This window comes from Canis lupus, chromosome 6 (genome assembly GCF_003254725.2).
Source record: "Canis lupus dingo isolate Sandy chromosome 6, ASM325472v2, whole genome shotgun sequence".
Lineage (NCBI taxonomy): Eukaryota > Metazoa > Chordata > Mammalia > Carnivora > Canidae > Canis > Canis lupus.
Window position 1 is genome coordinate 40,270,495 of NC_064248.1, and position 22,432 is coordinate 40,292,926.

The 22,432-nt window shown below is 53.5% G+C and overlaps 2 protein-coding genes across 6 annotated transcripts in view; one reads left to right on the forward strand and one right to left on the reverse strand.

The window, feature by feature from the left end:
• The window catches only part of NPRL3 (NPR3 like, GATOR1 complex subunit), a 38,370-nt gene that overhangs the window by 9,851 nt on the left and 6,087 nt on the right, over window positions 1–22,432 (forward strand). For all 5 annotated transcript variants that reach the window (XR_007411039.1, XM_035717331.2, XM_035717332.2 and 2 more), the window contains 6 exons: window positions 1,968–2,097; window positions 3,672–3,746; window positions 9,079–9,232; window positions 11,509–11,590; window positions 19,608–19,745; window positions 20,916–21,072. Coding sequence is in view for 4 of the 5 variants with exons in the window: in XM_035717331.2 (XP_035573224.2) it covers window positions 1,968–2,097; window positions 3,672–3,746; window positions 9,079–9,232; window positions 11,509–11,590; window positions 19,608–19,745; window positions 20,916–21,072 (736 nt within the window). In the remaining variant the exon portion in view is untranslated. The remainder of the gene's footprint in view (window positions 1–1,967; window positions 2,098–3,671; window positions 3,747–9,078; window positions 9,233–11,508; window positions 11,591–19,607; window positions 19,746–20,915; window positions 21,073–22,432) is intronic.
• On the reverse strand, window positions 15,436–16,294 carry LOC112640654 (40S ribosomal protein S3a-like). The gene has a single exon (XM_035717423.2). The coding sequence runs from the start codon at window positions 16,277–16,279 to the stop codon at window positions 15,485–15,487; it is 795 nt and encodes a 264-aa protein (XP_035573316.1). The 5' UTR covers window positions 16,280–16,294; the 3' UTR covers window positions 15,436–15,484.

The window sequence follows — 22,432 nt, forward strand, 5'->3', positions numbered from 1 at the left end:
CTCTGGAATGGTAGGAAGTTGTTCTTCTGTCTGTTATCTCTGTATCCCTTGTATCACCGGGTGGCAGAGTGGAGGGGTAGTGTGTGTTTAGATAGCGTATGAAATATTAGCACTGGATCAGCTACTAGAGCAGATGTGTTTATTAGGGTCTTGCCATCCTGAGCCCTCTCCACCGTCACTGTGTCCCTTAGGTGGGAGTTACAGGACAGAGTGAGCCAGGGAGTTTTTGAAGAAAGCATGTAATGCCTCCTGCCTGAGACTCTGGAATCTTCCATCTCTGGTTTATTCACTCCCAGAGAGTGGTATTCCTGGGAAAGAATGACCCACATTGGGCAGCCGAGGGCTTGAGCTGTGGGTCTCAAGGTTCCCACAATGTCTCTGACAACATTGGTATCAGGAGGTCCAATTGCAGTCCTGACCGTGCAGGAGGCAGGGCAGCCCGTTCTGACCCAACCCCCTGCATCTGGTTTGCTTGGGGACCACAGAGCGACCAAAGGCACCTAGAGGACCACTTAGGTCCTGGGGGAAGGCTGGAGGGCAGTGTGACCAGCCCCCCTTGGCTTCCATCCTGCCTGCGGGGGAGAGGCCTGGAAAGAGTCCCACAGCGGCCTGCCTTGCTTTAGTGTAGGTGCTGGTGACACAGCGAGGCCCTTGCTCCAGGCTGGTTTCAGGTGTGTTGGACAGTGAGCCCCGCCGAGTGTGGGAGCCCAGAGCACTGACCCCCTCCTAGCTCACTTCATGTCAGAGCCATTCATTAGCTATTTCAGAGTTGCCCTGTGGCCGCAGTCGGCCACAGAGCTTCCCTTTGGGGTTTAGTTGCCGCCGTCCTGTAGCAAGCTCCTCTAGGAGAGAAGCATCTGGTCCCTCATTCACTGTAGCTCCTCAGTGAAGGCCCAGGACGCACACCGGAGCATCTGTCCTTATTGGCCTCTTCAGGACGGTAGCGGTCTCGTTGCCCAGGGGCAGAGCATGGCCTTGGAGGAGCTGGAGCCACCTTCCCCAGCACAGTGTGCCCGTCTGACCTGGATGTTAGAGATGCTTTCCCAGGTGGAGAAATGAGCACAGGACTTGTCTCCCTTCTGGCTCCTGATCAGACACAGCACATGAGTGTTTCTAGAGTGGAGGTTGGAGGCCTGGGCTCTGAGATAAGAGTCTGCACAGCACCCTCAGCACTCTCTTCCCTCTGGTGACTCTCCCTTATCTGCATCCCCTTGGGCAGGAAGGCACAGGGTTGCTAGTGGGGAGACATAAGTGTACAGAGGCATCTTGAGAAGGGATGAGCTCTGTAGTTTGCAGAGATCGTAGCCAAACCTGCTGTCACACTACAGCCGTTCCCACTTTACCACGGCATCCGGTCCTGTGCATCCTCAAGTTCATATCACATCATCGGTCCTACAGATTTTGCACATCTTAAAAGTTTCTTCCCTAGTTAAAAAGTAGAAGGTTGAAATGTTCAGGAGGGAACGACTGGGCAGCCGTGCCGTGAGGAAGGTAATTAGCACACTGCAGTTAGTGTTGTCCTTTACACACCTGGGGGTGGGAGGTCCTGGGGGTTGAGGGGTCAGCCCAGCAAACCTGGGCCAGTCGGGAGCCCCCCCAATCCTCGTGTGCCTTAATGAGTGGCTACTTAGGGCAGTGCTGGCTCCAGCTGTTGTCCTCCCTTTAAAAGCAAACTGCAACTTGTTTTCTCTCTTGAATTTCATAGAGCATGCCAAGAAATGACAGCATGTGCCTTCAGTCTATGCTTTTCATGCCTTTTACCTTGTAATTCTGGTGATTTTATGTCCCTAATCTTGGGGATCGCTTCAAAAGGGCAACTGATAGAAGCTTCCAGGTCCGCAGTGGGGGTAGAGCACTCCACGCACGAAGCTGCCATGTCCTGAGGCCTTTCCCCTCTGAGGGCAGGTGGGCATGGTACTGTGACACTTTGTTTACTTATTTCTACTCTGCCCTTTTTTAATTTTAAGGTTTTCAGATGTCATTCTGGCAACAATTTTGGCAACCAAGTCTGAAATGTGTGGCCAAAAATTTGAACTGAAGATTGATAACGTACGGTTTGTTGGACACCCAACACTGCTGCAGCATGCTTTGGGGCAGGTATGGCCCTCCGGGGGCGGGTGAGGTTCTCCCTGGGGCAGGTGAGGTTCTCCCTGGGGTAAGTATGGCTCTCCTTGGGGCACATATGGCCCTTCCTGGGCAGGCACAGCTCTCCCTGAGCAGGCATGGTCCATCCTGGCTCTGGAGCCCTTGGGGGGCTGTGGCTCACACTGGTTCTGGTGAGGGCAGCCATCGTGTCCTGCCGTGCATGCAGTTGGCTGCATACCCTCACACCCTCACAGGCCTCTGTAGTTTTAGTCTCTGCTCCTGGCTTTGGCTCTGTAATCTGGGTCTTTCCTGACTTCTGCCTTCCCCTGATATCTAGGACACCTGTTTCTAAAGTGGTGCAAGCATTTTTGTTATTTATTCAATGATGCCATAGCAAATCTGATTATTTCCTACAATTTGTGCTAAACCCTGTATGTGCATTCTGTGATGAAGATGTTCCAGTACTGAGAGGTTTTAGCAAGATTGAATGCATTATTACCCAGGGGAATTTTTTTTTTTAGATATTATTTATTTATTCCTGAGTCACACAGAGAGAGGCAGAGACACAGGCAGAGGGAGAAGCAGGCTCCCTGTGGGGAGCCCGACGCGGGACTCGATCCCGGGACCCAGGATTACACCCTGGACCGGAGGTGGTGCTAAACCGCTGAACCACCCGGGCTGCCCACCAAGGGAATTTGACACCAGAACCTGCTAGTCAGTCCTGTGCACGCAGGCTGAATCAGGGCTTTCATAAGACAGGACGAGATTTCGCTCCATTTATATGATCCAGAATTTGCAGTTCTCAAATCTTATCCATGAATAAGCCCAAGGAAGGAGCTTCTGAGGCAGTGGAGGTGTGAGGACGTAGGGCCATGGCTGGGTGCACCGGGCCCCACGGTGGCACCTTCCTCCTTCCCCAGAGCCCTGCAGACAGGGCGCAGTCCCCATTGCTGACTCCTGGGTTCTGGGGGAGATTTGACGTCCTGCCAGGAGTTGCACCTGACCAAACTGGGGTGATAAGCAGGATGGTTAAAGAGCTAGTTGGGATGGCCCAGCGAGATGTGACCCCCCCCCCCCCCCGGCAACACGTGTATTCTGTTTGATGTTTGTGACTTGGGGTGGTTGGATCCAAGCATCCCCTTGGTCTCTGCTCGCTCTGAGCGTTTTCTTGTCTCTTAATCGTCCTGAGTGGTTGCCATACCTGGCCGAGATAGATAACCCAGGTGGATGCTGAAAACAGCAATGGGGGAGGGAGAGTCCCAGCAGAGAACATCCCATCTGCTTAAGCCTCTCCCCGTCTTGTCGGGAGTGGGCACCTTAGCTGACTTCCATTGACTGGGGTAGTGTCGTCACTCAGGATCATAGCATTGACCTTCCCGCTCTTGTCTCAGCTGCGTCTCCTTCTGTATCTGCTGCCTTTGCTTGCCCATACCGAGGCGCTGAGCACTTCTCAAAGACCCAAGAGCTCTGTTTTTCTCTGGGTCAGCTCTATTCTGGAACCTTTCCCCGTGCCTGAAGAATAGCGCTAAACAGGATTTCTTGGGATGTGGTGGCTTTTACTCATTACAATTCCATTCCTTTTACAGGTTTCAAAAACAGATCCATCTCCGAAGAGGGAAGCTCCCACCATGATTCTCTTTAATGTGGTGTTTGCACTGAGGGTGAGTGAGTACAAGTGGCTGAAGAGCATGGGTGGGTCAGGGAGGAGAGTCCAGGGAGAGTGACAGTAGCTCGTTTCTGGTGAGTGTGTCATTGGCTCAGACTGCTGAGCTGGCCCAGCTGCTGCCCGGCTGGGGTCCTGGAGGAGTCTGCCCACGTTGTTTTTTCTAAATAAAATGTACATCACATAACATTTACTATTTCAACCATTTTAAAGTGTGCAGTTTGGTGGCATCCCGTAGCCACATTGTGTAACCGTCACCTGTATCGGTTCCAGAACGTTTTCATTGCCCCCCCAAGGAGACCACGTACTCCCCCTCTTCTCTCCTCTCCTAGCCCCTGGAAACCAGAATTTACTTTGTTTATGGATTTGCCTACTCTGCAATCTCATGGAAATTGGATCCTGCAATATGCAACTTTTGGTGTCTTGTCTTCTTTCACTTAGTTCCTCCATGTGGTAACACGTTTCAGGACTTCATTCCTTTTTGTGGCTGAATTCTATTCCATTGTTTGGATGGACCACAGTTTATGCATTCATTCATCTGTTGACGAGTGTTTGTGTTACCTCTGCCTTTCGGCCATTACGGACGATACATGTTCATCAGTGTTATACTGTGACCAGCGCTATTACTGACATTTGGGTCCAAATGTTTGTGTGGACACCTGTTCTCTTTTCCTTTGGGCATATATCTAGGAGTGCAATTCCAGGGTCATGTGATAACCTGTTGAGGAACTGTACCAGACCTCTGCACCATTTTACATCCCGACCAGCAGTGTGTGTGTGTTCCAATGTCTCTACCTTCACACCAACATTGTTATTTTCTTTTTAAAAAATATTTATTTATTTATTTATTGGAAATATTTTATTTATTTATTCGTGAGAGACACAGAGAGAGAGGCAGAGACACAGGCAGAGGGAGAAGCAGGCTCCATGCAGGGGGCCCGACGTGGGACTCAATCCCGGGACTCCAGGATCACGCCCTGAGCCAAAGGCAGATGCTCAGCTGCTGAGCCACCCTGGCATCCCATGAAAGGACGCCCATGAAATTGCCTAGGAAATTTATATTGGGTGGCTGTTACATAACGGAATTCCTTTGAAATATCCCACTATCTGTTTGCAATAAAATACTCAGTAGTTCTTTCTGGCTGGGCACATGTGATCTCATGATGACATTTCATAGAAATGTCTCAGACAAAGTGACTGAGTCTCCGTGACAAGGAACAGTGTGTGCTTTGAAAGTCTTCAGGGTGGCAGAAACAACACTACGCAGGGCACCTGTAAAATCGGGTATCATTTTAAGTTTCAAGGTGCTTCTCTCTTTTGAGGGCTCTGTGTGTGGAGACCACACCACATTCACTGTGAATGGCTTAAAACCAAAATAATGCCAGAGAAAAGGTCCTTTGGAATGGAGTTTAATTTTTAAAACTAGACAACCTTGCCGATAAATAAGGAACTGTATGTTAAGACAGAATGATTGGTTAAGGGGCACCTGGGTGGCTCACCAGTTTAGTACTGCCTTCAGGGGTGATCCTGGAGTCCCAGGATCGAGTCCCCCATTGGGCTTCCCTCAAGAAGCCTGCTTCTCCCTCTGCCTGTGTCTCTGCCTCTCTCTCTGTGTGGGTCTCTCATGAATGAATAAATAAAATCTTAACCGATCATTTTGTCTTTTTTTTTTTTTTTTAACACTGGCTGTCCCTAGGGTGTGTGGTTCCAAGAGGGACCTTTGCCTTTGTAGTTTTGGCATTTTCACAGGGTGAATAATATAGGGCATGATATGTGAAATTGCCTAATGGAGACACCTCCAAAGAGAACTCCAGGAAGAAACAAAAGACCAAAAATCATGACGAATGCGGTCTGTGAGCACTGATAGGCCCTGTGGGATGGGCAGTGAGAAGCAGCCACGGCCCCACCCTGCAGGCAGGCCCTCGGCTCCGGGAAACAGCATGTGATAGCAGAATGGGAGACACCCTGGCTGTAGCAATCAGGAAAACAACCAGATTCTAAAGTTGTATGAAGACTTTAAAAATAATCATTAGGGGGCACCTGGGTGGCTCAGTCATGAAACGTCTGCCTTCGGCTCAGGTCATGATCTCAGGTTCCGGGATCGAGTCCCACGTCAGGCTCCCTGCTTAACGGGGAGTCTGCTTCTCCCTCTGCCTCTGCTGCTGCTCCCCCTGCTTGCATGCGTTCTCTCTCTGTCAAATAAATAAAATCTTTTAAAAATATATTATAAAATAAATACTTAGGCTGGAAATAATCCTGGTATCCAGTAGCTGGGGAATGGTTAGACAAGGTGGTAGTTATTACACTGGCACATCTGTGGCTGTTAAAGTGAGGAGTGAGGATGAGGCCAGAGCCGAGAAGAGTATAGATGCATCGGCGCCAGGTGAAACCAGCCTGCAACCAGGTACTGGAGGACCTCGTGCAGCACTGGCCTCACTGCTGAAGAGTGGGAGGAATTTTAGATAATGTAGTGTTGATATCGTAAGGTAGGACGTTCTTTTAATGGCCATGTAAAGATGTATACTTACTTTTTACTTTGAAGGCCTTTTTTTTAAAAAATTTTTTAAAAATTTTTATTTATTTATGATAGTCACAGAGAGAGAGAGAGAGAGAGAGGCAGAGACATAGGCAGAGGGAGAAGCAGGCTCCATGCACCGAGAGCCCGATGTGGGATTCGATCCCGGGTCTCCAGGATCGCGCCCTGGGCCAAAGGCAGGCGCTAAACCGCTGCGCCACCCAGGGATCCCTACTTTGAAGGCTTTTAAACCCTAAACCAATGACAGTAGGTGGTGAAACTCTGATGTCCCATGATGTTGTCAGGCCCCCGGCCCTGCCCGTTGCTCCCATGTTTCAAGGCAAACCCCAGGCCTCGTATCTGTTCCTTGTATGTACTTCAGGCGCCAGCTCTATGAAACGGGAACATTTATGTTACACCGTGATGCCCTTTCACACCCGATACAGCTGGTGGTCATGGGGTATCAGCTAGTGCCTGCTCTGTTGAAACTTCCCTCAGTTGCCATGGTTTTTGCCTTTGGCCTGTCTGGACCAGGATGAAAACCTGGCCCTCCCAAGGGTATGGGCTGTGTATTAGGTCTCGCTGCCTTGGTCCCACTGAATGGCCCATGTTTGGATTCATCTCCTAGTACTTGCTCTTGTTCATGTATTGCTTGCAAATTGGACATTTGCTCTGAAGCCCTCATTACATTTTTGGTACTTTTTTTTTTTTAAGATTTTATTTATTTATAAAAGACCCAGTGAGAGAGGCAGAGACACAGGCAAGGGAGAAGCAGGCTCCACGCAGGGAGCCCGACATGCGACTCGATCCCGGGTCTCCAGGATCAGGCCCTGAGTCAAAGACAGACGCTCAACCGCTGAGCCACGCAGGCATCCCTTTGGTACATGTTTTGAGAGCAAGAGTCGCACAGGTCATACCCTAAATTTCCTGCTGTTTTGTATCACCTATGGGGGCAAATGTGTTTCTAAGAGTTCCCACTTGGGGCTGGCCCGTCCTGGGTGGTACCTCTCTCACTGTGGCCGGACGGAACCTTGTGTTCTGCAGGCACCTTGAGTGGTGCCTGGCCTGTGAAGCCAAACAGGACACCCCCCCACACCCCACCAGTGCAGGTCATCGGGCCTTGCCTGGGTGACCCCCCCTCGCGTGCCTGGGAATGTGGGACAGGTAGGCTCGGGCTTCTGACTTAAAACACTGTCCTGTCCCAGCCAATGGGGCCTTGAGCATAGGGTCAGGCTCTCAGGTGTGACTTGATTGTTTCTTTAAGGGGTAACATCTGCATAGGATCATTCTCCTTCCTCTGCTTTGCTGCTGAGACTATTTTGACACAGATTCTTTTTTTTTTTTTAAATATTTTATTTGTTTATTCATGAGAGAGAGAGGCAGACAGACAGACAGACATAGGCAGAGGGAGAAGCAGGCTCCACGCAAGGAGCCCAACGTGGGACTCGATCCTGGGACCCCGGGTTACACCCTGAGCCAAAGACAGGCGCTCAACCGCTGAGCTACCTGGGCGTCCCAAGACAGATTATTCTAAAAGTGTATTTTAAGGCAGTTGTACATACTTTATAACGTAGGTCCTCCAGTTCCACAATCTTGGGACATTTTGAGGGGCCATCCTTGACGTGAAGGGCGGGCACAGCACGAGGGCAGTGTTTACTCCTCTCCCAGCACAGAGATGCTGCTGCCAGGTATGAATTCTGTTTGTGAACATGAGATCTGCTAGGAGTTCAGGAAATCTCTCCAATTGCAGGTATGAAAGTGTTTACTGAGTCTGGGTTTTGGTCCAGAAGGCTGGCTGTGGACACCCTGCTGATAGGGCCCGGCCTGCCAGATAAACAGGAGGGGAGGCAGCCCAGGTTTTGATCAGCAGCACCATGTGTGCCTCTCACTCCTCCCACCTCCACCCTGGGTGACTCAGCAGCCCTGTTGGCCTCCTGCAATGCTGAGTCATGGTTGGCCAGTTATCTGCTGTGTGGAGTATCTTGAGAGACCCTACAGCTGCCTGCCCCACCCCTGGCCTGGGCGGGTGTGCCCGCCTGCCCTCCCTGCGGCGTCTGATAGGTTCTGGAGTTAGCGTTGGGGTGCCAAGGGAGCTTGTGGGGAGAAGAGTGGCCTGGAGCCTGCTGTCTTTGTTGTTAGCCAGGCTTGTTTCTGTTGGAAGAGCCTCTTCTGAGGACCGTGTGTCCGACCAACAGTCAGCCTGGGGCCTGCGTTTCCGATGCTCCATGCCCCCGTTGTAACGGGGTCTGTGTGGTTGAGTTCTCACGAAGCCTGGTCCTGCCCACCAGCAGTAGCAGGACACTGGTGACCGTAAACACTGCCAGGGCTTGTGGTCTGCACAGGATCTGTCAGACTCCTTGGGGAGGGAGGTGCCGCTGTTACACATTCCCAGATGGAAGCCTGTGATCACACAGTAGGTGGGTAGTGGGACCTGTGTCTTCAGCCACCCCATGGCCCCAGTGGGCTACCTCTTGTCAGGCCTGGTAGATGCTGGATCTGAACCCCATCCTGGATGGTCCTGCTGGGGTGCCCTGCAGCATGCTTGTGGGATATGCCTTTGTCACCTCACCAGCTGGGGGACCCCACAGACCCTTCTCTGTGTTGCCATCCAGGCATCTGTTCCTAAGATAGGATACTGAACACACTGGTGTTGGTGGATGGACCGTGGAGGGGACATAGGAAACGAGACAGCAGTGGCCCCTGGAGTGGGCCGTGTGGAAAAGGAGGAGAGGGTTCCTCCATGGTTTGAGGCATCTAGGCACGCGTGCTCCCTGTATGTACGCTGCGTTTGACTCACAAGTGGCCTCTCCCGCAGGCCAATGCGGACCCGTCAGTGATAAACTGTCTGCACAACCTTTCCCGACGCATCGCCACAGTGCTGCAGCATGAGGAGCGCCGCTGCCAGTACCTCACCAGAGAGGCCAAGCTGATCCTGGCGCTGCAGGACGAGGTGTCCGCGGTGGCTGATGGTGAGTGTGGCAGGAATCTCTCCTACCCCACACCACAGCACAGGCAGGCAGCCTTTGGAGGTGGGACCCTGGTCCAGGTTTGCAGAGGCGGAAACTGAGCACCGAGAGGTTATGTGATCTTGTGACCTTCCCTGGGCACGTAGGAGGACGCCTAAGGGACACAGTTGGAGAGCAGTTCTCCTGAATTGATGCCGGAATTGATCCCGCAGCCTGAACGGCGCCCCACACCCCAGCTGCAGGATGGCTGTCCGGGCAGGTCGGGGGCAGGTCGGGCATTGCCCAGTCAGCCCTACTCCTGCTGGCTGCGGTTCCCTGCGGCAGGAGGACACGTGAGGGGCCAGCGGGAACATTGAGCTGCCAAGGTGAATTGAAGGCAGACCCAACTGAGTTATCACCTGACTGATTATTAAAGATACTTTTTGCCAGTAGCTCACTGTGTGGATTTAGGCATTCCATGAACACCTCCAGCCACAGAGAAACACCTGCCTGTGACGCACTCTCCACCTCCATCTCGGGTCAGTGCCTCTGTACAAAAGAGAGAACTAGAAACAGACTTGAGGGTGAACCCAGTCTAATTTTAGCAATAAGGGGATCCCTGGGTGGCTCAACGGTTTAGCGCCTGCCATTGGCTCAGGGCATCATCCTGGAGACCTGGGATCGAGTCCTGTGTCGGGCTCCCGGCATGGAGCCTGCTTCTCCCTCTGCCTGTGTCTCTGCCCCTCTCTCTCTCTCTCTCTCTATGAATAAATAACTAAAATCTTAAAAAAAATAAAAAATAAAAAAATTTCTCTATGGGGCACCTAATATCTTCTTAAATACATCTGGATCTAGTAACTAACATTTTAGAAAGATATCTTTCCGGCAGCCCCGGTGGCACAGCAGTTTGGCGCCACCTGCAGCCTGGGGTGTGATCCTGGAGACCCGGGATCGAGTTCCACATCGGGCTCCCTGCATGGAGCCTGCTTCTCCCTCTGCCTGTGTCTCTGTCTCTCTCTCTCTGTGTCTATGAATAAATAAATAAAATCTTAAAAAAAAATAGAAAGATATCTTTCCTTTTTTTTTTTTTTTTTTTGGATCCTGGGGTCCCGGGATCGAGTTCCACGTCGGGCTCCCTGCATGGAGCCTGCTTCTCCCTCTCCCTGTGTCTCTGTCTCTCTCTCTGTGTCTCTCATGAATAAATATATACAATATTAAGAAAATAAAATAAAATAAGAATTACCTTTAGAGTAAGAGAAAGCTTCTGTAGAGAAAAATATTGTTTAAGATTTTATTTATTTGCGAGAGGGGAGGGGAGGGCTGAGCACAAGCAGGGAGAGGGACAGAGGGAGAAGCAGGCTCCCCGCTGAGCAGGGAGTCCCATGTGGGGCTTGACCCCAGGACCCTAAGCTGAAGGCAGATGCTCAACCCCCTGAGCCACTCAGGTACCCCATCACAGAAAATTTTTAAAAATTCAATTTAACTACATATTTTTAAGGCATTAATGAGAAAAGATTAATGAAAACATTTTGATCATAAAAATGAATTGAGTTAGTATGAATGAATGGGTGGAGACGTGATGGTGGCTGTGGTGGTCTGAGCTCCGGGGCCACCAGTGACCTGGATTGTCCCTGTGCTGCCTGTGGCTGCAGGGTCAGGGGAGCCATGGGTGAAGTTGCCACAGAAATGCCCTGTATAAAGACAAACAGATCAGCCAAAGTCTTGTCTCCAGTGGTTGCACAGATTTTATAGAATGCAGTGGGGGAATAAATAGCCTAATGTTTGGTTTAAAATGACTTAAAATTTATTTTCAGCTAAACTTTTTTTTTTTAAGATTTATTTTAGAGCGAGAGAGAGTGTGTGCATGAGTGTGGGAGGGTGGGGAGGGTGGGGAAGGGCAGCGGGAGAGAGAGAGTCTTGAGCAGACTCGTTGCTGAGTGTGGAGCCCAACACAGGCCTCGATCTCATGACTGAGCCAAAACCAAGAGAGTCTGATGCTCAACCGCTGAGCCACACGGGCACCCCAGTTATTCTCATTTTAAAAGATATTTTTCAGGAATGCCCAGGTGGCTCAGCGGTTGAGCGCCTGCCTTTGGCTCAGGGCGTGACCGTGGGGTCCTGAGATTGAGTCCTGCATCAGGCTCCCCACATGGAGCCTGCTTCTCCTTCTGCCTGTGTCTCTGCCTCTCTCTCTGTCTCTCATGAATAAATAAAATAAAAATAAAAGGTATTTTTCCATTCTAGCCTTTGCAAGTTTCCTTGCTTTGGAGATTCTAAATTCTCTGTTGTGATTCTTGCAGCAAATGATGGTCCTCAGTCCCCATTTCATCACATTCTGCCCAAGTGCAAGCTGGCCAGGGACCTCAAGGAAGCTTATGACAGGTAAGACAGGTGAGCGGAGTGGTCAATGCACCTGCCTGCCTGTGGGCCTCATTGCCTGAGCTGTTCTCCTGTCGTGCCCCTGAGATGGGGGTGAGCGAGGACTGGGAGTGCCGGCCCCTCTGCTCCAGAACTGAACCTGAGGTCACATGTGAGAGCCTGAAGTTCCTGTGAGTCATCAGCTGCAAGGTCAGCGTGACACAGTGCCACGTTCCGGGTCTGAGGGTGCCTCCTGCTCTGCAGGACCTGGGGTTTGGGCCTGAGTGTAGGATGCACAGGCATCGCAGACACAGCAGAGCCTCCCGGTTGTTTCAGTTATTTTGGCGTTTCTAGTTTTCTCTGTGGAGAAGCAAAGAACTTCTTTTCTTTTTAAGAGTGTTTACTGCTCTCAGACCCTGGGTCTGCAGTGTGGGTGGGAGGTGGAGGGGAGCCTGGGCAGGTGCCCAAGTGACCGTTGCCATGAAAGCGTGGCCTTTCCACCATGCTCTAGGACTATTGGTTCATGACGGGCCACGACTCACTGCTGAGGGGACCGCATGGCACCAGGCACGTTGCTGCACAGGTGGCACAGAGGTGCGGCTTCTGTTGCTACCTGGCATGTGGCCCAATGCCCTCTCCTGGCCTTCCCAGGGCTTCACTCCATCGGTGGACTCTGCACTGCCCGCGGATCTAAGAGCTGTGGCTGGCGATGCCCCGTGTCATCCAGGCCCAGAAAGGGTGGCTTGTCGGGGGGTCCTCTCCTTTTTTGGTGTTAATAATTTCCCCGATCTCACCAACAATACGTACTTGTTATAGGTATTTAGGAAATCTAGGAAAGTAGAGAGAAAAAAAAGCCCATCTATAGTCCCGGACCCACTCATAATCGTTACGAGCATTTTGGAAGTTTTCATTCTTTTTTGCTGTTTTAACTGAAGCTTTTGAGAAGGTCCCCTCTCCGTCAAGTCCGCAGGCCAGAGGTGGAGTGTCTTCCCTGCTGTACCACCAGCAGGCCCTCCTGGTGGCAGGATGCGTTTCTGTGGGCCGTGTGTCGTGTGCCATCCCACGCAGACAGGCTGAGGGCCCGGGCGAACGCGGACCCTTTGTCCCTTTCCGCTGCGCATGCCGACCACCCCTCGTCATCTCTGTTGAACAGTGTCGCTTGGACCCTGTCTATACTGGTACATAAGGACTTCTTCTGTTTTCTTTTTTTGTTGCATAATCAGCCAGCCCTTGGACATTTCGTTGGTGCCAGCCTCTGGTGCCGTAAGAGCTGCTGCTCAGTGTCGTGCGGGGGTTGCTGTTGATTAGTAAGATGCATTCCTGAGAATGGGATTGCCAGGTCCACAGGTGAGATGCACCTGTAATTTTGGTGCGTGTCCCTGCGCGCCTTGCGCCTCAGGTTGCACCCCCACTAGCAACACAGGAGATGCCTCTTCTTCTGGCTGTGCCGGCGCCGGTCTCGGGGAGCTCTCGGATCTGAGCACCGCGATGGGTCACAACGGCATCTGCACAGCCGTGTCGATGCACCTGTGCATGTCCCCTTCCCTGTCTAGCTCTCCTCAGACCCCCGTGCATCTGTCTGTCGGGAGGAAAGGTGCCTTCGTTCAGGAGGCAGAGCTGTCTGTGGCAGAAGCTGTGGCTAGTGTTCCTTTGTCCTGATTTGGCGGCTGCTGGGTGTCCGGGCACAGAACTCTCGTGCCGCTGTACCCCCGCCTCTTTGTCCCGTGACATCACCCATGACCACGTTGAGGTCTCTGCGGGCAGAGGCATGCTGCCCTCTGGTCTGGGGTTGGCTGGTGTCCGCAATTGCTCCTTGGAAGAGGCTGCCTTGCTCTGAGTGGTCCTCTGCCTGCCTCAGCTCCGGTCGGACCACACGCAATTGAGGCTAAGCAGCAGGTGAACCCCAAGCCAGAGCCACACTCTCTATGTCTAAGAAAGACTGGACTGTGATTTCTTGGGTTTGAACTGCAAGTTGGAGGCAGTGGGTTCTGGTGAGTCGACCACCCGCAGCCACTCCGAGCCTGAGGCAGCCCAGCGCCCCCCAGTGGTCATTATTTCAGCGCCTGACAGGCTCCGTCTCCGGGAAGACTCACCTCCCGTCGCTGTTCAGCGCTTGGTGCCCTCCTTCCTCTGGCGCAGGCATCCTGGTGTGTGAGGTTCGGGATCCCTTTCCTCAGGGTGAAACCCCCCCTTCCAGTTCCCAGACCCCACCTTGCTGAGTCCTGGGTCCTGGGGCCGCCTCAGGTGCGCCAGCCACCGTTGCCTCTCTGGGGAGGTCCCAGGGCCAGTGGCGTCTTCCCCTGCACCTTGTCCCAGCCCGCCGGTAGCAGAGGCTCTCAAGTCACAGGACCCCGTCCGGCCTGAGGCCCTGCCTGGCCTGCTGCTGCAGGGTGGGCTCACTCTGAAGCCAAGAAAGGGAGACCTGAGTTGACATGACTGATCCAGTAGCACAGGACGCAGAGCTTTCTTCTCCCGTTGGCAGCTTTCCAGCAGATCCTGGGGAGGGTTTTCTCCCAGCAGAAGTGAGAGACGTGGAGGTTGGAGATGGGGGTGAGACTCCTCAAAGGAGTTGTTCTGGCTTTGCTGTTTTAAGGGAAATCCGGGACTGTGGTGTGGCCGACTGGCCTGGTGCCCTCGTGGCCCGGAACCCAAGTCCTGTGTGTGTAGGCGGGCAGCACGAACCCCACGGGAGCCCACCCTGACTGTTCCAGCATCTGTCTCTCCCCGTGGAGCTTGGGGACCTCAGCGACCGTGTCCACTCATCTGTGTGACTGTCAGCTTGTGTCCCCCATGGAGGCCCCTTCTGTAACACGGACCTCATGGTTGGCCTGCGGGGAGCACGGCTCGCCTGCTGGTAGTTGAAGGAATGAGTAAGCAGGGGTCGTGCTGTCGTGGAGTGCGTGGTTTGACCGAGTGATTGTTGGATGGTTTTCAGAGCTAAGGGGCCTGTGGTGGGACCAGGAGGCTCAGAGCCCCGGGGGGCTGCCCAGGGCCCAGCTGGGTGGGTGTGCTGGGGACTCTGCGCTGGTTCGTTGCTGCCTGTTCAGAGCAGAGATGGGCCCATGGACACCTTTCATATCCTGGGAGTTTTAGTTCTTTGTTCCCTAAAAATGCACTTATATAAGCCTTTTGTGTGAAATTTGAAGGTGGCCCTCTTGGAGCTCACCTGAACCTCTTGGACTGTGTACAGCGTCCCACTCCATGTAGTAGGAAGCCTGGCCGCGTGTGGGACCAGAGTGATCCACAGGTGCTGGGCTGGCAGCAAGAAAGGTGACGGGGAGACCAAACAGGGGGCTCTCAGCTCGGCTGAACGTCAGGAGCTGAAGCTCCTTCTCAGGCGGTGAAATGCAAGGGTGATGGAGTGAGGTTGGAGGCATGGCGTTCTCTCTGGGATGGGAAAGATAAGGGCATGTCTGAAAGGCCCATGTGGTGCCCCATGCACAGTCATCGCCTTGGGGCTCAGGGCTCTGCTGGGAGTACCTATCTCGGGTGGCAGATAGGGCTGGGTGACTGTGTGACCGGCTGGATAAGCCTCCCGTGGGGGCAGTGCCTTTCGTCCAGTGTACCCAGACTGAATGCGACTGCCCACAGACAGAAGTACAGACATAGCAGGAACCTTCCAGGCCCCGAAGCCCTGCTCTGCTAGAGTCTTGTCTTTTTTTTTTTTTTTTTTTAAGTTTCCTTTTATTAACCATCTATAACACTTCCATCCAGATCACTACAGCTTAAAATAGATCACTACCCTTTTGAAGCTATTTAGTAGCCAAGAGCAATGGATAAGATCCATACAACAGTTCTGAAAAGTTTGCGATGTCAGTTCAGAACATCTGCTTCACCGAGCCTGATTATTTGAAAAGAATGATAAGAAATTAAACATCACAAATATGTTTTTATTTGTCACCATTAAATGTCTGAATTTTAAACAGATTCTTGGACTGGTGGTTCATATCCATCAGCTCGTTCAACTTTAGCACCGGTCTCATCCCCCATAGCTTTTCCAGAACTACTACCTTCACCATAAAGCTCCATGAGTTTTCCCGATTCAAACTTGGGCTTTGTCAGCATTTTTACTTTTCTAACAAAAACATCATGGAGTGGATAAATAGACTGACAAGCTTTTTCTATATCTTTTCCGATGCTGTCTGGAATCAATTTATTGACCACTTCTTTCAAGTCATTTGTCTGCACCTCTTGGGTCATGATTTCCATCATCTTTTTCCGGTTTTGGCAGACCTGTTGGTGCTGAGCGTAAGAGGTCTTCCGAATCTGATTATTGCGTTTTTTAGTAAAACCAACACAAAATAGACGAAGCAAATAACCATCGGTAGTCTTTACATCAACATGAGCTTCAATCATGGTCTGCCATTTTTTGACCATGGAGCACATTTTGTCACGGGTAAGATCCATGCCATGGAAATTAGTCAGGCAGTTTTTACCCTGCACATCCTCAGTGATTAGCTTGAATTTCCTAAATGCAACTTCATCATTCTGCAGATCAGCAAGGCTAACTTCAAAAACGCGACCCTTGAGACCATCAGACGCAATTTTGGTTCCTTGAGTTCTTGTGACTAGTGTTTTTCCAATATTTCTTATATTGAACATAGCTGGTGCTTTCACATCATACCAATCTTTCTTAGAAAATGGATCAACCACTTTCTTCTTGGTTCCCTTTTTGCCGCCTTTTGTAAGGCGCTTGTTCTTGCTGACCGCCATGGCGCTGCTCTAGAGTCTTGTCTTTTTTTTTTTTTTTTTTAATTTATGATAGTCACACAGAGAGAGAGAGAGAGGCAGAGACACAGGCAGAGGGAGAAGCAGGCCCCATGCACCCGGAGCCCGACGTGGGACTCGATCCCGGGTCTCCAGGATCACGCCCCGGGCCAAAGGCAGGCGCTAAACCGCTGCGCCACCCAGGGATCCCTAGAGTCTTGTCTTAAAGTGCACTTTATACGGCCCAGGGCATATGCTCCGTGACACTGTGATGATGTTATTTGGTGACAGGCGGTGAGCCCAGGGGACTGTGCAGGCCCACCAGAAACCCGAAACGTAGCTCACTGTGTGTCAGCTGTGCTGCTGTAAGGATAATAAATACAGGGAGAGTCTCAGAGGGGGCTCCCTCCACCCGGACGCTCCCCTCCTCTTGGCGGATTCCGAGGGGCTCCTGGCTCCTCTTGCTGCAGGGGTCCTTATGACAGGGATTCCCTGGGGGCTCCCGTGGGGGGCGTGGTCACGGTTCTCCTCACGGCATCTCAGCACAAAGTACCCAGTAGGTGGAGGGTGCGGAGGGTGCGAGGGAGTGAGCAGATGCCTGGCAAAGGGAAGTAAAATCTACCTGCAAACCAGGGAACCAACACGGGAGTGTCTCCCACTTGAGGAGAGGACTGTGCGCCACTGTGTGCGTGCACAGGGCATCCCTAAACTCCCAGGGGAGCAAAAGCCGCTCCATGGGACGTAATAGGAGCCTCAGTGTTTAATTCTGGTTCTGCGCTGATCTGCCGCTACTTGGAGCCGCACCCTAAAGAGGACAGCTCAAAGGCAGATCTTTGTTTTCAATCTTCCAGCCTTTCTGTCCACGTATACAGTGAAACAGAGGAGGAGCTCGTGTTGCCCTTCTCAGCTCATTCTCCCTGCAGCCCTGCTGTTCCTCAGTCTTCTCTTCCCTCTTTTGTACGTGGAAGCTGAGAATCTCATCTTCTGTGCAGCCCTCACCGGGTGAGCTTGGATCTGTGAGAGGCTGTTTCTCGGGGTTTGATGGGAGCTGTCCATCTGCAAAGCTGTCCATCTTGCCCAAAGCTTGCTGAGGCTCTGGGAACCTCCCTCTGCACCCGGTTCTGGAAGAGGCCCTCCTCTGGGGCCTTGAGGAGGGATCTGGGGTCTCTTCCCTAGATTGTGACACTCATCAGACCCACTCATGGGCTTCCCCCTGAGGGACTGTGGCATCGGCAGTGACCAAACGTTTGCCTTCCAGCCTCAGCCACAGCTGCAGCCCACACCCCTGCAGCCCTGGGTGCTCTGACCCTCCCTTTGGGGGACCACTCAGGGGACAGACGTCCTGGGAGTGTGGTATGGGTTTTCCTGATGCCTCTGGGCAGGGCAGGCAGAGGGTGTTCGCTGAGCGTGGGGCAGTTGGCAGTGAGCAGATGGTGGCGCTGGCCGGCGTCCCAGGGGGTCGTGGAGGTCAGGGATGTGTTCTCTGCTTTTCGCCCTGGGTTTTCTCCTCATTACACGCTTCCTGCGTGAGAAAACTGCTGACCACAGATTCCGCTGGCCCTTTGGGCGAACCCGTGGGGAAACCTGTGGTACTTGGTCTGCCGCTTGAGGCTTCAGGGAAGAGATTGTAGGAACAGCCTGTGGGTTTGGGCTGTGAGGGCCGTAGGGCCGCCTGCCAGCACCGTGGATTTGTGTGTCCCCGCGGGAGGTCTGAGACAGCTCCCTGAGCCATGGTCGGGCCCACAAGTGGCCGGATGTGGACGTCTTGGCCTCTCTGGCCACTTGGGAATGGTAGCGTGGGTTGGGATGTGATGGGAAGAACTGGACCAGGACAGGACAGGCCTTGGCAGTGGGCACGCAGCCCCTTCTTGTCCACCTGCCAGGGATGTGGTGAGGACCAGCCACAGGGGCTTTGCCCAAGCAGCCACGTCTCTTCTGTGTCGGGTATCAGATGCTCTTGGCTCTTAGCACAACAGGGGCCATGCACCAGGCTTCGGGTACCGTCAGGCTGCTTCTCACTGGAGGGTTCAGAAGCCCCCCCCGCTGGAAACAGCTCCTTTGTGTGTGGTTCTCTGGTGCAGGGCAGACGGTGCCACCTGTCTACGGGGAGCCACCAGCAACCTGTGCTGTGGGCAGAGGCCTCCTGGGGGATCGTGCAGTCTGCAGCATGGTCCTTGGGCCCCTTTCCTTCCTCCATCCATGAGGTTCTCAGTGCCCCCCACGTACCCGACACCTGACCAGCTGTGTGGGGAGCAGCTATGAGACATAAGGCCACAGCTGGTGACGGAATTCTATTTGGGGAAGCTGCATCAACCAGCAGACAAGTGGGTGCGTCCTGTGGTCTTGACCCAGCTACACGTGGTCACACAGCAGCCAGAGTGCCTGTGGGGCTGCGTCCGGGCTCACCTCACGGAAGGTGGTGCTTGGGAAGAGACGAGAAACAGGGAAGGAACCTGGGACACCTGGGCCAGTGCAGGTGGAGCCACGTGGTCTGGGGTAGGAGGCGAGGTCAGAGAAAAGTGGGCAGGTCACGTGTGGCTCCTGGCATTTGGGGGCCGTGGCTGAGAGACTGCCAGGGTGGGAACTGGGGGACCTGAGTAGGGAGGCAGGCAGGGGGGCTGGTGCGGAGGTCTGGACTTGGTACCTCCCTGCAGGTAGAGCTGATGGGACTTACAGATGGTCAAGGTGGGATGTGGGAGAAACGAGGATTCCGGGACCGGGTGGCTGTATGTGGCCTGAGCAGTGTTTTGCCCTGAAAGAGGCAAATTGCCGTCCCCACGGAGGGGTGGGGCGTGGAAGGGTTGCAGTGGAGGCTGGCTTGGGCAGTTGCCGTGGTGCACTGGGGTGCTGCTGTCCTCTTTTGGGGTGGGTGCCATGGGCTCCTCCCCAGCAGGATGTTTTGGGGGGCTTGGAGCCCAGCCCCTCACCCTTCCTGCCCAGCCCCACTTTGTGCCAGGGCCTACCTCTCATCCCTCAGCTTCGCCCTGGCACACCGAGCCTCTGGGACAGATGTCGGAGAGGCTTCCTTTTGGATTGTCGGACAGATTGTCGGAGAGACCCGATTGGATTCCATATTCCAGGGCTACAGAGAAACACGTGTGTGTGTGTGTGTGTGTGTGTGTGTGTGTGTGTTCCTAATGCGGCTTCTTGACTTGAACATACCAAGATCTGGGAAGGTGCTGTCCTGCCCAAGGGCTTCACTTGCACTCGCAGCAGCAGGAGTAGTGTGCTGGGAGGCAGCACCCTCAGCTGGGGTTTTGTGTGCTCAGCGTGTGGTTGAAGCGGCTGTGGACCAGTGATGGCACCTGATGGGGGTGGGGTCTGCTCTCTGCAGCCTGTGTACGTCCGGCGTGGTACGACTCCACATCAACAGCTGGCTGGAGGTGAGCTTCTGCTTGCCCCACAAGATCCACTACGCTGCTTCCAGCCTCATCCCCCCCGAGGCCATCGAACGGAGCCTGAAAGCCATCCGGTGAGTGCCGGCCCAGCCTGCAGGCACGCACGCACGTGCACAGGGTCTGCGGGGCCTTCTCTGTAGCATCTGCCTGAGGCCTCAGTGGCCTCCCTAAAGAGTTGGCTTTCCCTCTTCCTGCCACAGGTACTGGCAGGTAAGGCTCTACTGTTTATAGAAGTAAAAATGCATATTTTGGGGTCTGTTTTTTTTTTTTTTTTTTTTTTCCAGAAAGACCAACCGCAGGTCTCCTCTGGGCTGTCTTGGCACTGCCGGGGCGATCGCGCTCTGTGGGGGGGTCTGCGCGGGGCTGTTGGGGCCGAGTACCCTGATGAGAAGCCAGAGGGTGGGAGGGATCTCGGCCTCCCGCTGCTGCTCACCAGGCCTCCTATGCCTAAGTCAGAGCTTGTGGGACCTGTTCCTTCATCTAACTGATTTTCTGCAAGGAAAGAGCTAAGCTCAGGTTTTACAACCCCCCCCCCCCCATTAAAGTCCTCTGTCTCCTTAGATATTTTTATTTATAACTAAAAAAAGAAATCTAGGCACATTACAGAAAATTTATAGATGAGAGAGAGCAAGGCACTGCCTAGCCTTCTGTGCTCCAAGTCTGTGTCCTTCCTCCTGGGCTTCCTTGCTGAGTATATTTTTATGTACTTCTATTCATAGCCTGTGGCGGAGATTTTGTTTTTCCATATTTGGGACTCTTTCCTTGGAAAAGATTCATGAATTTTTTCCAGTCAACAAATGTTTGCTGGGCAATCCCAGAAGTGGGAGGTGGAATTGGATTGTCAGGCCTTCTTCAGTTTTGCTCAGTTGGGTTTTTTGAGGGTTGTAGTAATCCTTGTGGCTTTTTATTTTTATTTATTTTTTTAAAGATTTTATTTATTTATTCATGAGACACACAGAGAGGCAGAGACATAGGCCGAGGGAGAAGCAGGCTCCATGCAGGGAGCCTGATGTGGGACTCGATCCCGGGACCCCAGGATCACGCCCTGGGCCGAAGGCAGATGCTCAACCACTGAGCCACCCAGATGTCCCTCCTTGCGGCTTTTTAAAGGCCCCTGGACACACCACTGCCCCTCTGTCTAACCCTTCCAGTGACCTCCCAGGTTCAGTGTGTGCTCCAGGAACGTGCCCAATCAGGGGGCCTGTAGCTTGCATGTCCCACTGACCTGTGACTGTGTTCTGCAGCCCATACCACGCTCTGCTGCTGCTCAGTGATGAGAAGTCCCTGCTGGCCGAGCTCCCACTCGACTGCTCCCCGGCCCTGGTGCGTGTGATCAAGACCACCTCTGCTGTGAAGAACCTGCAGCAGCTGGCCCAGGATGCAGACCTGGCCTTGCTGCAGGTAACCCCTGGAGGCCTGGGCACACCCTAAATGGGGGGGAAAGGGCAGGGCGGGGGAGGGCACATCAGAGCAGGTGGTCTTGGGTGAAGGTAGGAGGTCAGGGCATCAGGAGAGCAGGCTGCCTGTGTGCTGTGTCCCCAGGACCCCTGTCCAGCCGAGAGCCACTGCACGGCCTGTGGTGGGATGGCTTGGAGTTGTGCAGTCTGAGTCGGGCCTGGCTTCAGGGCTGGCTTGTGCGCTGCTTGTAGGACTGGAGTTGTCCTGTGTCCAGGAGTTGTGAGGCATGAGGCCCTCCAGGGGCTGGATGACCGGGCTGTGGAGGATGTGGTGCCAGGGCTGGGGGCACGCAGGGTGTCGCCATGGAGAAGCCAGTGTGGGAGGTGAGGGCAGGAAGTTCAGATGAGGGCCCAGCTGTGTGCAGAACCAGACCTCACCCGGTGGCCCTGACACCTCCCTCGTGCACAGGCTGGCCTGCGTTCTGGGTGACATCCCTCCCTCTTCCTGAGTGCCCCTGGACAGCAGTTTCTTTCTCTCTCTCTCTTTTTAAAGATTTATTTATTTTATTATTATTATTTAAAATATTTTATTTATTCATGAAAGAAAGAGAGAGGCAGAGACACAGGCAGAGGGAGAAGCAGGCTCCACACAGGGAGCCCGACAAGGGACTCGATCCCGGGACCCAGGATCACACCCTGGTGCTAAGCCGCTGAGGCACCCACGCTGCCCTATTTATTTTAGAGAGAGTGCAGGAGCCGCGTGAGCTGGAGGAGGGGCAGAGGGAGGGGCAAAGGGGAGAATCCCAAGCAGACCCCCAGCCGAGCACGGGGTTCAGTCTCTACCCCGAGATCATGACCTGAGTTGAAAGCAAGAGCCAGAAGCCCCAGCACCTGAGCCGTCCAGGCGTCCCCACAGTTCCTGATCGGAGGGATGGCCCCTCAGTCCTGCAGTGATCCCCTTGGAGCCGTGTGGGGACCAGGGCGTGAGCAGAAGCACAGGGAGATGCTAAGGGTCCCCAGGCAGGGGTGCCTCCAAGTGAGGCTGAGGGTGGGAGCGGGGTCTGGGAACGGTGGGCACCGTGTGGCCGCCAGGGGGCAGCAGGACCCGGCGGGGAGCGGTGGCTCTGAGGCCAGGAGGCCGGAGCCTGGGCCCCCTGGGCTGCCCGCCTTTGGCCTTGGTCCTTAGCATGTTGGGCGGGCTTCACTCAGGCCTCTGTGCTGATTGTCCTCGTCTGTGCCCCATGACCTTTGCCCCCCATCCCCCGGGATTGTTTCTTGGACGCTGCCTTCCTGGGTCCTCACACAGGCTCCTGAGCTGGGCGGGAGCCGAGAGGGCCACATCCTGCCAGCCTTCGTAGCCTCCA